Below are 17707 nucleotides of genomic sequence, written 5' to 3'. Positions count from 1 at the left end.
CATTATGCTACGTAAATGAAACCAGTCAAAAGATCACATATTGTATGATTCCATATATACGCAAATCCAGAAACACAAATGCATAAAGACAGAAATTTGTTGAATGGTTGCCTTGAGTTGGGAGGATGAGGGGCTGATGGCTAAAGAACAGGCTTTCTTTTGTAGGTGATGAAAAGGTCCTAAAAATTTAATGATGGATGCACAAGTATGTGAATATACTAAAAACCAACAAAATGTACAAGTTGAGTGAAATTGTATGGTATGTCAATTTTACATCCATAAAATTAAATTTTTTTGCATAATAAGTGGAACAAGAAAACCACTAAAAAAAAAAAAGCAGGACCACAAACACTCCATTCCAAAACTAGCTATTGTAACAATATCCTATCTCAACTTCTAGGCTACAGAGCTAGTGACATACTAGTGATCCAAGCACCCAGCCAATGGCTTGGTTTTACCTACTATTTTATGCCTTCCAGAGAGATAAAGTTGGTAACGGAGCATTTACCTTCCTTCTCCTTCCCTACAATTAGGACAGGAACAGGCAACTCTTCGAAGCCTCTTGCCAGGCTGCACCTCTTGATCAGAAGCTTGCTGGCCTTGCTGCAAATGCACTTGTGTGAGTTGGTCAGGACTAACAGCACCTATCGTTGCATTAGCAATTCCTCCAACTGCTACAGTTACAGGAGCTATCGTGGCTTGTTGGACCTTTACTCCATCTTGTCCTTGCTGCTGACCTAAAAATTGGGGGTGAGGGGGAAAGAGTATTACAATGTTTTCTATTTCTAAAGAGAGGATAAAAAAATTTCACGTGGACATTTTAAAACTACATATTTGTTTTAACAGTTAATCTGTGTAAAATACAACAGCGAAGGGGTTAATGATTTGTATTATGCAAAGCCTCCTAAAATACAATATGCTTATTTAAGTAGCTCAGGCTGCCTCTGTATCTGGGTGGTGGGACTACACATAAATCATTTAACCCTCTTGTGGCTTTAATTTCTTCATCTGTAAAAATGAAGATAACAATACTTGCCACTCACCTACCTCACCAAAGTGCTTTGAGGATTCCTGAGACATTATTTGAAAAGCACTCTGAGATCCTCAGATGAAAGCTGCTATATCCATTTCCACAGTAAACAACGTATCTTGTTCACGACACGAAAATACAGGAATGAAAAGTAACTAATGATTAAGGTTGATAGATATTTCTCATTCCTAGATACTTAAAATTAAGCAAATATCTCTTTATTAAGGAATCTTTTATTATACACACTAAGTTTGTTAAAATGTGAAACCATCCATGATTATTTCATATTATCACTATAATCATATAAGAGACATTTAGCATATTACGACTTATTCATTCATGTCATGAAGCTTAGACTTCACCTCTCAGGTGAGTACATATACCAACTTGGCTTCTTCACTTAGAGAAAACTATGATTAAATAATACATATGATAAATATGACCAAAAAACATCTCCTGAACTTCCCAGGACTATAACTTATAATCATCCTTTCCTCAACACAGCTCTTTCTCCACATCAGGTTTGGAAGGGCAGCTAAGAAAACACCTATTTATAAAGGAATGTTTTTACCTCCAAGAGTTGATTTAAGAATTAAACAAGTTAATTTTTACGAACTCCTTACCACAGTGCCTGGCACAGAACTGTTCATTATTTGTTGGCTGTTATTGCTTTGAGTGTCCATTTAGTTGGGTGGCAACACCAGAATAGAATATGGTAGCAGAAATAAACATATGAGTATTGGGTATAAAATAAAGGGCCTACTTCAAAGCTGCATATGCAGTACTTTACACATGCAGAGCTAATCAAGAAAAGGTGATAAAAATTAGCAAGTGAGTAAAGAGTACACATTTTCTAAACAAAACTAAACCTCTGATTCTCCTAGACAAAGTCAATCTCACTCTCCTCTGTATTCAAAGCACTCTGAAACCTTTTGTATAGCACCAATAATTGTAATACAAATAAAAATATATGCATCTTGTCATTGTTTTAGTAAGGATACATATTTTAGTTTTCCTCCTAAAATTTAAATTTTTATCATCTTTAAATTAACATGGTGTGATAGGTAAAGCACTGCAAATAAAATCAGAAGTTCTGAATTCGTGTCCCATTTGGTAACTATGCACTTGAATACCCTCAAGTTATCTCACCTCTAATAATGCTGACCTCTCTCAAATTCCTGTCCCCTATCTGCTTCAGAGAGGGGTTTTGTTGTTGTTGTTGTTGTTTTATTTACTTTTGAGAGACAGAGAGAGACAGAGCATGAGCAGGGAGAGAGGGACACACAGAATCTGAAGCAGGGTCCGAGCTCTCAGCTGTCAGGAGAGCCTGACACGGGGCTCCAACTCACAAACCATGAGATCCTGACCTGAGCCGAAGTCGGACACTTAACCGACTGAGTCACCCAGGCGCCCCTATCTACTTCAGAGAGTTCTTTATGAAGATCAAGTTGATTTCCTAAAAGGCAAAAACTCTGTAAAGTATAAAACAATACATACATGTAAAGTATAATTATTATACCTCTATTTATCTTTTGAGTATTCAGAAATTGTACAGATTCAGTAAAACAAGATTCCTTAAGGATGCCCAAGGCTAAATAAACTGTTTAAACTACTTGTGTATCTAGAGTCACAGTAATATTATATTGCAAAAGCACTTACAGAAATAGAAATTTGATCTGAACCAGCACTATACAAGATCTTTATAACATGGTCCCTATGGAGTGTGGGTATTTTAACTTGGAAAGTATTCTTTACATTCCTGAAGTCATGAGACATTTCTGGCCATAATTTTTCCAGCTATTGCTCATTCAACACTTGGTCATGCCTTTCAAGTTGCAATGGTATTGGATGCAATGGTAATGGATGTCCTTTACTACATCAAAGAAGTACTAGGAATCCCTCCCTGATCACTGGCTCATCATTTTCCTCAGTTCCTTTGACCATTTCTTGATAGACTTCTCAAGCCTCCACATTATGAGCATTTATTTGTTCAATACCTATACAACTTGGCAAGTTATTCCAAATGAATGATACCAAATACTTGAATTTATATATTTTAGCCTGACCAACCCCCTTGACTTCTTTACCTAGATGTCCTAGACAGTTCAAGTTCAACATAGCTCAACATTACTTTTCTTTCATTTCCACTGCTGCCAGTCAAGTATAAGCCACAAGACTTCTTACCAAGGCTTTCAAGGCCCTGCTCAAATTTAAACTCACCACCCAACCCAAGTTTAAATGACCTCATCAATTTTTATAAGTCTCTCCTCTGCTCACTCTGCTCCTGACACAGTGACCATTTTTTCTACCCTTCAAACAAATCAAGCTCATTCCCTTCATAGAGCCACTGCATATACTCTCCAGTCCGAGTGGAAATGCCGTGGTACCCAAATCTTTGCACAGCCGCCTCCTTAGTAATATTCTAAGTTCAAAACTCTCCTCTTCAGAAATACCATTCCTGACCGCATCATCTAAAATGGTACCATTTAGTCTACTTCTGTATCATTGCGAAGTTTTGTCTTACTTGGTTGAAATTATCTTATCCTTTTAACTGTTTTCTATTTCACCTCGTTTCTGAATGTTTAGTGCCATGAGAAAAAGGATCTTGCCTGTCACGGTCACTGCTCTTTCCACCACGTGGAATACCACCCCACATATAGTTGCCAATCAGTAACAAAAGCTTACTTAATAAAGGAATTTTTAAAAATCAATTCTTCAAAATTGTTCCTACTAATGTTTGTTTTGGTTAATGCTAATTACTACTCTCCTTATTACCTACACTCAGAACATAAAAACATCAACTCTTAGGCTACTTCTACTTTATCCATTAATTACATCCATGCGCTAGCCAAGTTATAAAGTGCATAAAAATGTAATAGCTCTTGCATTCATCTTATCTTTCTGTTGCCAGAACCATAATCTTGGTCCAGATCCTTGTTACTCTGTGCCTCTATCAGCCTAAATAGGACCCACATCTCCTATCTCATCCTTCAAATTGCTGCCAGAAATTTTGAAATGCTCACTAACTTTCAATCAGTCACCATTGGCCAAAGTCTGGCATTCAAAGGACTTCACGACTCTTGGCTCACAGACTTCCTCCTCATAGCCAAATCCAATGCGAATTTTCCCACTGAGCAATACTGGATTACTCTGCTGCATCTGATACAATCAGCCACTCTTTCCTTCTTAAAACTTGACTGAATGAGCTAACTAATTTCCTACATTCTGAGAAAGCCCTTTTCTCTGTTAGCTATTATCAGCATATAAATCTAAGCTTGCGTCACATTTTTGTTTTTAAAAGATTTTATTTTTGGTTGCCTGGATGGCTAAATCACTTAAGCTTCTAACTCCAGCTCAGGTCATGATCTCGCGGTTAGGTTAGTAGGTTCGAGCCCCACATCGGTCTCTCTGCTGTCCGTGCAGAACCCACTTTGGATATTCTGTCCCCCTCCCTCTGCCCCTCCCTCCCTCCCCCTTCTCTCAAAAATAAATAGAAACATCTTAACATTAAAAAAGATATTTAAAAATAAAAGTTTTATTTTACATAATAAATAAAAGTTTACTTTATTTTTAAGTAAACTCTGCACCCAATGTGGAACTCAAACTCACAACCTCAAGATCAAGAGTTGTATGCTCCACCAACTGAGCTAGCCAGGAGCCTCTGTGTCACATTTTTAAAAGATTTATCCTTATTGATTGCCTTTCTCCTCATTTCCCATTCTCTCCTTAAACTAATAAAATTCTTTGTTGAACCCATCACTCCACTAAAATCATGACAGAACTAATAGTGTCTTCATTCATAAACCCAAAGGTACTCTTCTCTTTGATCCCGTTTCAGGTCTCTGGAGCACCTGAAGCTGCTCACCCTACATGCTCCTCGAAATGCTCTGCTTGAGCTTCATTGCCACTACTCACTGGTGTTCCTCCTACGTCTCTCCCCACCTCAACGCTGCAGTCTCTTAGGCCATGCTCCAGGTTTCTGACATCTCTTCCAACTCCCTCTCTGGGTTATCCCTTCCACTTTCATATATTTTACTTCTTTTTGTGAGCTGAGGTCTCTCAAATCTGTATCTTCAGATTAAGTATCTCTCAAGTGTCAGACTCTGTCATCTGCCAGGGAACATGGCCAAAAGATGTCTCGCAGGAGATGTGTTCAGGAAGCAGACAGGTTATCCTCCTCCCCTAATCTAGCTCCTTCTTACTGCCCAAACTAAAAACCTGGAAATCGTTCTTAACTCTCCTCCCTCTCCTTCTTCCCCTGCAACAGTAGCTATCATTTTATACTTATTTATTACTGGATGTCTTACATCTGTTATTTCACATACTCCTCCCATCCCAATGGACTGAACACTGCTGTCCCAGTTTTAAACTAAGAAAACTGAAGTTCTGAGAGGTATGGTCACAAGATAGCTAAATGACAGAGCTGGGATTTGAATCCCAGTCTAGCTAAATCCAAACGCTATTCTTCTTCCACTGCATTGCTTACATCAATCAGTAGTCCTTGTTGAGTATGCCTCTTCAAAATATCTCAGATTTGTCCATTTTCTCCCTCCCTACTGCCTATAACATTAGCACATGTGCTGATTACCACTATGCCAGTGTTGGCCTTTCCAATCCCATACTGCGTATACAAATTGGGCTCCTGAAAATTCGAGGAGTGTTCAATGCATTCACAATAAAATCAGCACTCGTGGGCACAGTACATAAAGCTCTTCATAATCTAGCTCTTGCTTACTTTTATAACTTCATCTCAGCCCTACTCCTCCATTCCCACTCTCAACACCAGCTACACTGAACTCCTGCATCCTCTCATGTTTCATGCTTGATTGTCTCTGGGCCTCTTGACTAACAGAGCCAGTATCCGACATATCCCCCCATCCCAAATCTCCATCTCTGTTGGTCTTACAAAAGCCAATTCATCTTACAGAACTCAGTTCCTGTGTCATTCATTCCCTTTGGGAAGTCTTTCTACTAAATGTCTTTCTGAATCTAGGTCAGATATGTCTTCCTTCTTTGCACATAATATGCAGTGCATAATCTTATTGTATCAACAAATTATATCGTGAATACATACACTGTAAATGCTTATTTTTCTTTCCAAAAGATCATATATTATGGTCTCTGAGGAGCGAAATACACCTCCCTTTATTTTCCATTCCTAAAAAAATGTATTGCCAGGGTCTATTACCCTTAAGAGCAAATGACTGGCCCATGTGCCAGTGGATGCTGTCACTGTGTTGAGGTGAGATAATACAGTAACGAAGTATTTTCCTAAGTGTCACTTTTTAAATAGGGTAAGTTGGGTACAGCATGATTTAGACACTAGACAATGAAATATGTATGAATGAGACCACTACCTCCTATAATTCAATCAGGAAAATTAAGACTATAATAAAAAAATAAGCACAGGAGAAAGCTATTACATAGGGAAAATGGTTGGTTTGTTGTTCAATTTATCATTTCCTTCCATGCTGCCATAGGTAGAAAACATGTCAAGGCTGCTTGGAACAACCAAGCTATCTTTCCTACCCCGTTCCTTTTTTGTTCTGCTCCCTTTTTTCAAATGTAGGAACTGGGACAGGGTAATGGGCCAGTTGGTTGGTAGGTGGCATGATATTAGAATGCTGGATATTCAAGAATATCTAGAATGGTTATTTGGGAGAAACTTTGTTCTTCTACATTGTCCTTTAGCACCAGCTAGAAAGGTCCTTTGCCTACATATAGTACTAAGAGACTTGCATTTAAGCTGAGAGGAAGAAAGGAAAGTAGATTTAACTAGTAAAGAAAAACAGCATCTTCCATATAGACTAACCTAGTTCTCTGAATTTTGAGATGGGGGGTGCCTACACCTAAGCCAATAAAAGTGTTACTCAGACTTGAATTTCAGTACACTTAGCTCCCTAAGACACCTTAGGGATGGAATTAGAATCTGAGTGTTCCTGCTTTCTCTTATCAGATACCCTCTCATTCCATCACAATATTAATCACAAATGATTTCTAACAAAAGCTGCTCAGAACAGAGGACCTCTCTGTGGTTTTATGTCCTTTGGCTAGCAAAGTTCCTGGCACACTGGAAGTACTCAATGAATGTTTCTTAAAGTGAACGGCAATCTAAACTCCATATAAACACAGCAAGTTTTCTTATGAAAGTAGGCCAATAGCAGTAGATCCCAAGGCTACGAGATGACATATAGCTTTCAAAAGACATGGAACACGGGTGGTAAGACAGTAAGAAACAGGATAAAGTGGACATTCACCACAATTCTCCCCTGCTTCACTGATCTAGAATTCAGATCATTTAGGAGTACGTCCCAAAGTATAAATCAAAGTATAAACTATTGTTTCTTTTCTCTCATGTATGAGCATTATCCTAGAATATGTGTTACCCACATTCAGCAAGATCTCTTTTGAAGTCTACTTAAAAAAAATAATTATAGCCAAATCTAAAATTTAATAAAATAGGCTAAGATTCCTCCCTTTCCACATATTTTGAAGAAGGTAAATATAACTTAGTATTATAGACATATATACTTTAAGTTTTTTCTTCTGATTTCAACAACACATGCTCACCACAGAAAAGTACTGAGGAAATAAAATCATCCATATATTCATTACCCACAGATGATCAGTATTATCATTATGGTGTATCTGCTTCTACTCTATTCTGGGCATTCTGATAATGAGGCAACTCTACTACATACACAATTCTGTTGTATTCTATTCTTTTTTACTTAAGAATATAAATGCTTCCCAGTTATTATAAATTCTTTTAAAATAGTATAATGATTGTATAATATACCATCATATACATATACCACAATTTACAAAACCATTATCCTAGTAGTAGGCATTAATGTTATTTTGAAACACTTACTCCAAGTAACACATAAGAAACATAAATAATGAGCAACTTGAACAAAAATATTTGTTCTTACTACTTCCAAGAGACGGAGTCCTAGAAATGAGATTACTAGGTCAAAGGATATGAAACTCTCTTAAGATTTTATATACACATTAAAGAATTATAGGGGCATATATAAAGAGCTACATTCATTTATATTTCCACTAGACGTATATACCAGTACTTTTGCATGCTGTGCACAAGAGAAATTCAGTAAGATTTAAAAAAAACACAAACATTTAACAGACAAACAATTGGTATCTTACTGTGATTTTTAACAGAAGGGATTCCTACTCTCACCTTTAATATTCTGTACAATGTGAAAGTATAAGTCAATGCAATAAGATAAGTAACAAATATGTATGAGAAAAGAAAGATACTCTAGGAAATCAACAAACTATAGAACAAATAAGACACTTCAGCAAGACGACCAACATTAAAAATCAACAACTTTCCTCCCTAGTACCAACAATCAATTGAAAAAATAAAAGGAAAAAATATTCTGTAATATGCTATTTACAACAGCAGCTATTAACCATGAATACCTGAGAATCAATCTAATTAGAAGCATGCACAGTCTTAAGGAAGAAGACATAAAGGACCTAAATTAAGACCTGAATAGAAAGAAATAGATTTTTTTAATGTTCACTTATTAATTTTAAGAGAGAGAGATCCTGAAGTGCATATGAGTATATGCCTTCTAATTAATGATCCTTTCTTTTAACTTAGTTCTTTGTCCATATCAGGTTTGGAATAGCAGCAAAAAACACACAAACAAACAAACAAAAACCAATTTATAAAGGAATGCTCCCAACTCCGAGAGCTAATGTAAGAATTAAACAAGTTAATTTTTACAAACCCCTTACCACAGTGCCTGGCACAAAATTGTTCCTTATTTGTTAGCTATTATTATTGCTATGAGTCTCCACTGAGTGGGGTAGCAACACAAGTTAAAATGTTATTCTTCGGGGCGCCTGGGTGGCTCAGTCGGTTAGGCATCCGGCTTCGGCTCAGGTCATGATCGCACGTTCGTGTGTTCAAGCCCCGCGTCAGGCTCTGTGCTGAAGGCTCGGAGCCTGGAGCCTGCTTCAGATTCTGTGTCTCCCTCTCTCTGTGCCCCTCCCTGCTCATGCTCTGCCTCTCTCTGTCTCAAAAATAAATAAAACACTAAAAAAAAAATTTTTTTTTAATGTTATTCTTCTAAAGAATACTAAAATGAGTCTTAACTCAGACTATTGAGGTTCATTTCCTCTACAGATTAGACTCGGGAGTTGGCCTAAACAAATGTCTAAGGGCTTCTAAAGGTATACATAGGAAAGAATGTAAGTCTTATATTTCAAATAATTTTCCATAAATAAATATACTCTGAAATAGAAGCTGGTTTGCTTTCTAATAATTTAAAATAGACAAGGAGAGTGTATATCCCTAAAAATAAAAAGATAACCAACCAGGTATGTCTAGGGCTTGGGGATAGGGAGTAGAAATGGGAAGTGACTGGTAATATGCCGGTGCTCCTAAAATTAGATTGTGGTAATGGCTGCACAACTCTGAATATACTAAAAGTCACTGAATATAAACTTTAACTGGCTGTATAGTATATGGATCATACCTCAATAAAACTGTTCAAAGTCGGGGAGGGGGGTAGGTAACTAGGAAAAAAATCTACTTTTATTGGTTCTAAATCTCTTTAAACTAGTGGTTCTCAACAGGAAGTAGTTTTGTCTTCCTGGGGATATTTGACTGTCTGGACACATTTTTGGTTGTCACAACTTGAGGGATAATTACTGGTATTTAGTGAGTTGAGGCTAGGAATACTTCTTAACATCTTACAATATACAAGAACAAGCCCCCAAATGAAAAAATATCTGGCCTAAAATGTCAATAGTGCTGAGGTTAAGAAATAATGATTAAACTGAGCTCCCAAAAAATTCAACTAGCCTTCATGACTCTCATATTTTCATAACATATATCAACTATAACCAAAACAAAGTATGAAAAATTAAAATATGCTATATTTGTAAGATACCCATAAAAACTATAAAAGACTACATGAGTCTCCACAAAAGACAGAAACTACATGACTGAATTAAAGTCTTTACAAAGAGAGTAATATATATTTTGGAATGGGGATTGCCAGAGTGGCTCAGTCAGTTAAGCATCCAACTCTTGATTTTGGCTCAGGTCATATTCTCATGGTTCCTAAATTCCAGTCCCACAGTGGGCTCTGCATGACAGCACAGGGCCTGCTTAGGACTCTCTGTCTCCTCTCTCTCTGCCCCTTTCCCGCTCATGCCCCCTCTCTGTCTCTCTCAAAAATATTTTCAAAATTTGTGGAATAGGCTTTGACATCTTTGACGGAAAACGGACTTGAAAAGATTCCTATCATACATGCAGTGGCAACACAAAGAATAATATACTGAGGTTGGGAATTATGTTCATTAATTACAAAATATGTGTTTACTTTATTCAAGAGCTGTAATAAAGTGTTGCCTACAGATGATCTATAACTTGAAAATATTAAGAAACAACCTCGTGCTCTCTGTACTTTTTTTATATAATTTTTTTAACTTAATACATTCAGTACAAGCTGCCATGAAGGTAGAACTTGCTTTTTTAAAAAAAATTTTTAGGGGTACCTGGGTGGCTCAGTTGGTTAAGTGGTTGACTTTGGCTCAGGTCATGATCTCACAGTTCATGGGTTCGAGCCTGGGCCTGCTTCTGATTCTGTGTCTTCCTCTCTCTCTGGCCCTCCTCCACTCGCACTCTGACTTACTCTCTCTCAAAAATAAACATTAAAAAAAATTTTTTTTTAATTTTTTAAATTTATTTTTCAGAGAGACAGAGCATGTGTGGGTGAGGGGGCAGAGAGAGAGGAAAGGAGGGAGAAGGTGTGGGGGATTGGGAAGGGGGGGAGAGAGAGAGAGAGAGAGAGAGAGAAAGAGAGGGAGAGAATCTTAAGCAGGGTCCATGCTCAGCATAGAGCCTGATGCAGGACTTGATCCCACAACACTGGGATCATGACCCAAGCTAAAATCTAGAGTTGGATGCACAACTGACTAAGGCACCCAGGTGCCCCTGCACTTTTTAAATGAAGATGAGCCGTTATTAGCCAATGACTTTCAAGATTATTTACATACCAAGGGACATACACAATTTTTAAACCATTACTGAGTTTCTGAGTAGGCACCACAGTTGAGCAGATTTAGTTAAATTATAGATTTAACAATGCTTTGGAAAATCAGATTTATCTCTGAATTCTAATTCTCTCTAGTTTCTTTCTTTGAGGACCTGGGAGTGGTAGGAATTAACTGAGATAATATAACTCAAGAATATTAAGAAATAACAGGTGACACACTAAGCACAATGTCTGCAGTATCATAAACAGTCAAGAAATATGTTAACTTCACTACATCTAAAATTGCATGATTTATTAAGTACAAATACCTATTAATAGCCAGTCAGATTTTTTAAGTCTTAGATCTTTGAATGAGAACCTAGGGCACAAGTGAAATTTGTTCATTCAACAAACATTTCCTGAGTGCCTGCTATGTGCTTAACACTGCTGGGTAAATAAAGATGAGTAAGATGTGACCTAAACTCTCACCTGTAGGGAAGACAAGCAAATAATCCTCCTATGTACAACACAAAAAAACTGAGTAAAATGCTTAAGTAGTACAGAGGAAACTGATTTACTGTCAAGAAAAAAAACAACACACATACACATAATGAAGGCTTCATGGGGGAGAAGAAATCACTGGTAGAAAGAGTAAAGGCAAACAGGAAGGTCATGGGAAGAGTATTTAAAGTCATAACTCTGAGACAGCATATTGCCAGAGATTCAAGGAAGTAAGGAAGAGCTAAAGGAATAGATAAGGAAGGGCCTTATTCAATTTCTTAAAGCAGTGACTTTTGGGGGGTAGGTGAGGAGTGGGTCCTTGTTAAGGTATCACACCCATCCTCCCATCCCCAATTCAGACAACAGCTCCCATATAATACTTACTTATGTTTATTGAATTCACTGAATGGCCCAAACTGTACTCAACTAGTTTACACTCACACTTTGTCATCTAATGCTCTCTCCTAAGGCTCTGAGAGGTTATATAAACTTCCCTATCACATAGCAAAGCCAAGGTGTCAACATAATTCAGAGCCCTCTACTCCTTTATAGACTATACCATCCTCCCCGGGAACCAGGAATCATATTTAGGGTTTGGAGGCAACAGAGAGTTATAAATGGTTTTAAATAAGAAATTAATGGGTTCAAGTCCACATTAAGATTCAAAACTGCCAATTACTCCGAATGGAATTGAGTATGGAAGTTCTATTCATCATTTTTAAGGCCTGTAGAAGATGTATCATATCTTCTACATGACAGAAATGATTAAATCATTGTGCCGATATGACCTTTGCTCACATTAGATACAAAAGGTGCTTTAACCAAGTATATGCATAAATGTAAGATGTGACTTTTCATTACCTTTGATTAAAAAAAAAAACCACTAGTCAAGCTTCATTTACATGCCAAATAGCTCTTCAAATTGATCAGAAACTCAACAATGCCTAAAACAAAGTAGGCTGTAGTTCTAAATACCCCAAAGGTGTAGATAAGTGAAATCTGCCTATCACTTCTGGTGCTGGAAGGTGCTGCTCTTTTGAATCTCGAACCAGGAAGGAAAGGTAACACCAGACACTTAGAATCTGCTACTGATGAGGTGTGGTAGGTGCCACTTAAGCTTTCTTCTTCCCATTTAAAGTCCCAGACAAGTTGCCATTACTTATGAAGAGCAATGTGAACCAGGAAGAACAGATGTGCATAATATTATTAAAAATGTAGCCTAAACTTCATGATCTGATACCTATCAAATTCAAGAAAGTATAAGGAAGAAATAACATATTCCTAACAGAATGAATATGCTTAGAAGGGACATTTAAACAAAATTAAGAAGCAAGCACACAGAATGCTGACTGTAAGAAAATAAATAATAGTGGACTCCAAACTTTCTTTACAATATAACCCCATCAGGAAAAATACCTTAACTTCACACCCTACTACATTTATTTATGCATATAATAAATGCATATCAATGCATACATTGTAAAATATAGACAAGAAGTAGATATTTGCAGTTATTTGATCAGAAAAATAAACTCACTATTTTCTTTCCATTTTCTGTTTTGGAGATCAATGTCTTTCAAAACAATATGAATAAGACACATAAACAGAGAAGTATGAAATAAACAAACAAAACCCATCTAGACACTCACTCTGGCAAAAGTTTTACCCATGGAAACTGCAAAAAGCTCACAGCTAAGTTGCTCAAACCCACTGTACTGATGTGGTTTGAGATGCTTATGATTGATTTGGAGATCTGTCTAAAAATGCTAAAGGGAAAAAAAAGCACTGTACCCCATGAATATGGAGAACAAACTGGTGGCTGCCAGAAAGGAGGATGGAGAGATTGGCAAATGGGTGAAGGAGACTGGAAGGTACAGGCTTCCAGTTACAGAATGAGTAAGGCATGGAGATGAAAGGTACAGCACAGGGAATGTAGTCACTGGCACTGTAGTAGTGTCCTGTGGTGACTGATGGTAGCTACATTGTGACGAACACAGCATAACATAGAGAGTTATCTAAAGAGGTATAGGAATCACCATGTTGTAGACCTGAAACTAATGTAACATTTTATGTCAACTATACTTCAACAAATATATAAATAGTAAAAGCAACACAGTCATCACAGGAGACTGTACATTTCCCAGAAATGTCACACCAAGATTTCACAACACTGCTAAAATACACCAGCATATAAAACTAATTCAGACAAGAAGAAACATTAGAGTAAAATAGTCCCTGTGAAAATAATTTTCCCTACAGAATTTCACCTGCAGCATTATAACTAAAATTTAATTAAATTTAAGATGCTTTTCTTGAGGAAATCTGGTATCATTTTTTTAAAGTTTATTTATTTTGGGGGTGGGTGAGGCAGAGAGAGGAGAAGAGAATCCCAAACAGGCACCATGTTGTCAGTGCAGAGACTGATGGGAGGCAGGGCTCGAACTCACTTACTGTGAGATCATGACCTGAACTGAAAGCACACTTAACTGAGTCACCCAGAAGTCCATGTTAACATTTTTACTGTTTGGTATAGCATATGGGGAAAAGCAAACAGTAAAAATTTATCACTATTTAATCTAGAACTGTCATATTAAAAAAAAACCACTAACTGGAAGGCAAAAATATTCTAGTTATTAGATACAGAAAGATGAACTCTATATTAACAGATACGGCTTCAATCCAAAGTTAAATATAACAACCATTACATCAGGTACCATGTTAAGCATTTTGACGATATTACAAATAACCTGCTGAGACAGGTTTTTACTCTAAAAGACTACCTACCTCCTAATGCTCTGACTCCATGCTCACCAATTAATTCTGATTATTACTCAGTTTCTCAGGTACCTTGACACCAGGAATAGAAGGTAACAGCCTTCCAGTAACTGGCAAGGTTTACCTCTTAACTTATATTAAAAAGAAAAAACAGGGGCACCTGGGTGGCTCAGTCTTGGTGAAGCATCCGACTCTTAATTTTGGCTCAGCTCATGATCTCATGGTTCATGAGATCAAGCCCCACGTCAGGCTCTGCGATGACAGGAGGGAGCCTGCTTGGGATTCTCTCTCTCTGCCCCACCCCCACTAGTGATCTCTCTCTCTCTCTCGCGCTCTCTCGTTCTCTCTCTTTCTCAAAATTAATAAACTTAAAAAAAAGAAAAACCAGTATTCTAGTTCATAAATCAGCCTCCTGTCAATCCTGAATTCATTAATCTATTTTTCTAGGATCTGAACCTGAAAACCAGTTCTTGAAATTTTAAAGCTACAAACTAAATCATAGACTACATTAACTCTATCAAAGAATACTTTAGGAAGCCACACTCTCAAATAGGGAAACTACTTAATCATCTTGACTACAAATAATTGTGTGTGTGCATACATGAGCATGCACACACACATAATGCAATAATACATAAAGTTTTTATAAGTATAGTTTGCAAATTATACAAAAACACAAAACACATATTAAGTCATAAGGATTCAATGTGCCTGTTAACTCTGGGAAAACAATGGTAGAGACCCCCAAATTAATGCCCCAGGGACTGGCATCACCCTCGTCACATGAGAAGGTAACAGACCTTCCTAAATGGCTACCTTAAGAAATATGACACGGGCTCTTACATCAGTTTAAGTGTGTCCACTCATTTCCCAAGCCCGTGTTCCACAGAACACCTTATGTATTTTCTTATATTTAACTTGGAGCAGTACTGTTCCCACACTCTATCACTGGAATAAAGACTTTTCAATGATGAAAATATCTGATGCTAGTTTATAATAAAAATTAACATTTTCCAAAAAATCACATTTTCCTCTAAAATTACTTGATTATAGAATATTATTAGGCAGTTCTCAGGGTTACAAATTAATAACCGGCACACAAATAAAAGGTCTCAATTTGTATTCTTCCTCCTCATGATTTAGAAGGTCAATACACAAATACTCCAATGCATAAAGCAGCTCCAGTCCATGTGTTCAGTACAATTTACTATAATAAACAACTACTGAGTGCCTCCCATAGGCCAGGAATATACAGATGCACAAGGCAGGAGTTCACAAAAACTCAGTCAAAACAAAGACATATATTTATCTTTGACTCCCAGTTATTTCTATGTATTCTGGCCTTAATCCAGATTAAGGATCAACTCTTTGTCTACATAGGGAAAAGTTTACATTATACAAATCTTTCCCACGGGGCAAACAAGTGACCCAAAAGGATGTGAATATTTCCTTTCAAATTTCAATATTAAAAACAATTTCCCTGCATCCCCTTCATTCTTTATTGAACCATACTCATTTAAGAAGGTGGTAAAACAAAAAAACAAAGGAAAATCTGACTACCTCTACATGGAATTTTGAAAAGTTTTTCAGGATCTGAAGTTCATTTCAGTCCTTCAGAGATACACAGAGTTACCAGAGACTGTCCTGAACTGAATGATAGCCATTATCACAAACTTTATTCCACATGAGCTCTCTTACTTCTTGAAAATGAAATGTATAAGAGCTTAATAACTTGAAAATCTTGCACATGGAAACCTATGAAGGTTCTGAGGAAGGGAAAAGGAGTACATAATCAAGCTGGGTTTTAGGAAAATTCCGGAATGTCAAGCATGTGACAACAGAAAAGTAGAGGGAGGAAACCAGTTGAGAAGTTATTCCACTTTCTAAATGACGACGCCCTGGAAAAGCATACTGACAAGAAAGAGAAGAACTAGATCTAATAACAATAATAATAATAATAATAATAAATAGCTGCTAAAAAAAACTTCTCTATGTTCTAAGCACTGTGCAAAGCACTTAACATATATTATCCCACTAAAGTAACATGATTATTGCCATGACACTCATCTAGAGAAACATTTGATCAAGGGGCGCCTGGGTGGCTCAGTCCGTTAAGCATCCGACTTCAGCTTAGGACATGATCTCAGGGTTCGTGAGTTCGAACCCTGCGTCAGGCTCTGTGATCACATCTCAGAGCCTGGTGCCTGCTTTGGATTCTGTGTCTCCCCCTCTCTCTGCCCCTCCCCTGCTCATACTCTGTCTCTCTCTTAAAATAAGTAAACATTAAAAAAAAATTTTATAAAGAAAAAGAAACACTTGATCAAGATATAAGTGGCACAACCAAAACCTGAATCAAGGTTTTAACAGCAAGAGTCAGGCCTAAAACTGAAAATCAATGTTATTAAAAATCAAATCAGTCTCTAAGAATTCTGGTCTGGGACAAGGAAAAGATGGTAACTTTAACTGAGACAAAGGAACTCAGGAGGGGAAATAGGTTCGAAAAGGAAAATCAGTTCAATGCTCAAGATGTCTCCCCAGCTCGAACTCTGTCACCAGTTAGGACTGCTCCACCTCCAAGAGGTCGTGCTCAGCACCGCTGCTTCTCTGACCACTATCACATTTACCTTCTGCCATCCTCCCTACCAACACTTCTGAACCTCATCTTCATCCTTGTCTTGTTTTCTTATCATCTGACTGGATATACACTCTCCATCCAGCAACCCTCCTGACTTCATTTGGCATACTTTGCTAATTCATTGCCTCTTTCAACTTCTATCATATATGGTGCCGATTCTCCTCAGAAAACAATAGGATTTCATCTCATACTACAGCCTCAGGAAACATACTCAGTTTCCCCCTTAGTCTCCTCTCTCTCTAGTCCTTCCCTTTCCTCTATGTTCCTACTGAACCGATCTGGTTAAAACTAGATTAGCCTCCTCTCATCCATGTCCAAACTGTGCAATCCAAAATGCAGATTTGACCATGATACTTTACTTCTTCAGGTCTTTTGAAGGCTCCCCATTGCTTTCAGAATACCATTTAAATTCCATGGCAAGCAAAGACTCTCTATAATGTGGTGCTTGCCACCATGACCAGAGCATATGAGCTCTTGATCTGAACACATGAAACTATCTGTGTTCTCTTCCCTGACCACATCTTGCTATATCGTGACTCTGACCTTTTGCCTGGAATATCCTACGTCTGCCAACCTGGCTAATTTCTAGTAATCCTACCTGAGCCGTCCTGTATCAACCACTTCCTCGAGGAAAGTTTCCTCACAAATTCCCTCATTTGATTATACAGTAGACTTCATGTTTCCACAGAAAATGGGTCCTGCTATTTAAGCCATCACAGTATATCCATAACTCATCTGATTTCTTTTTTT

General features: G+C 37.4%; 1 protein-coding gene across 1 annotated transcript in view; it reads right to left on the bottom strand.

The window, feature by feature from the left end:
- Positions 1-17707, bottom strand: part of SP4 (Sp4 transcription factor) — a 75317-nt gene that overhangs the window by 28246 nt on the left and 29364 nt on the right. The window contains exon 4 of the mRNA XM_029929823.1: positions 509-737. Coding sequence (XP_029785683.1) covers positions 509-737 — 229 coding nt within the window. The remainder of the gene's footprint in view (positions 1-508; positions 738-17707) is intronic.

The sequence above is a fragment of the Suricata suricatta genome, chromosome 2 (genome assembly GCF_006229205.1).
Source record: "Suricata suricatta isolate VVHF042 chromosome 2, meerkat_22Aug2017_6uvM2_HiC, whole genome shotgun sequence".
NCBI lineage: Eukaryota > Metazoa > Chordata > Mammalia > Carnivora > Herpestidae > Suricata > Suricata suricatta.
Note: the sequence above shows the minus strand (reverse complement) of the source record. Positions and strands in the feature narration are given on the sequence as shown.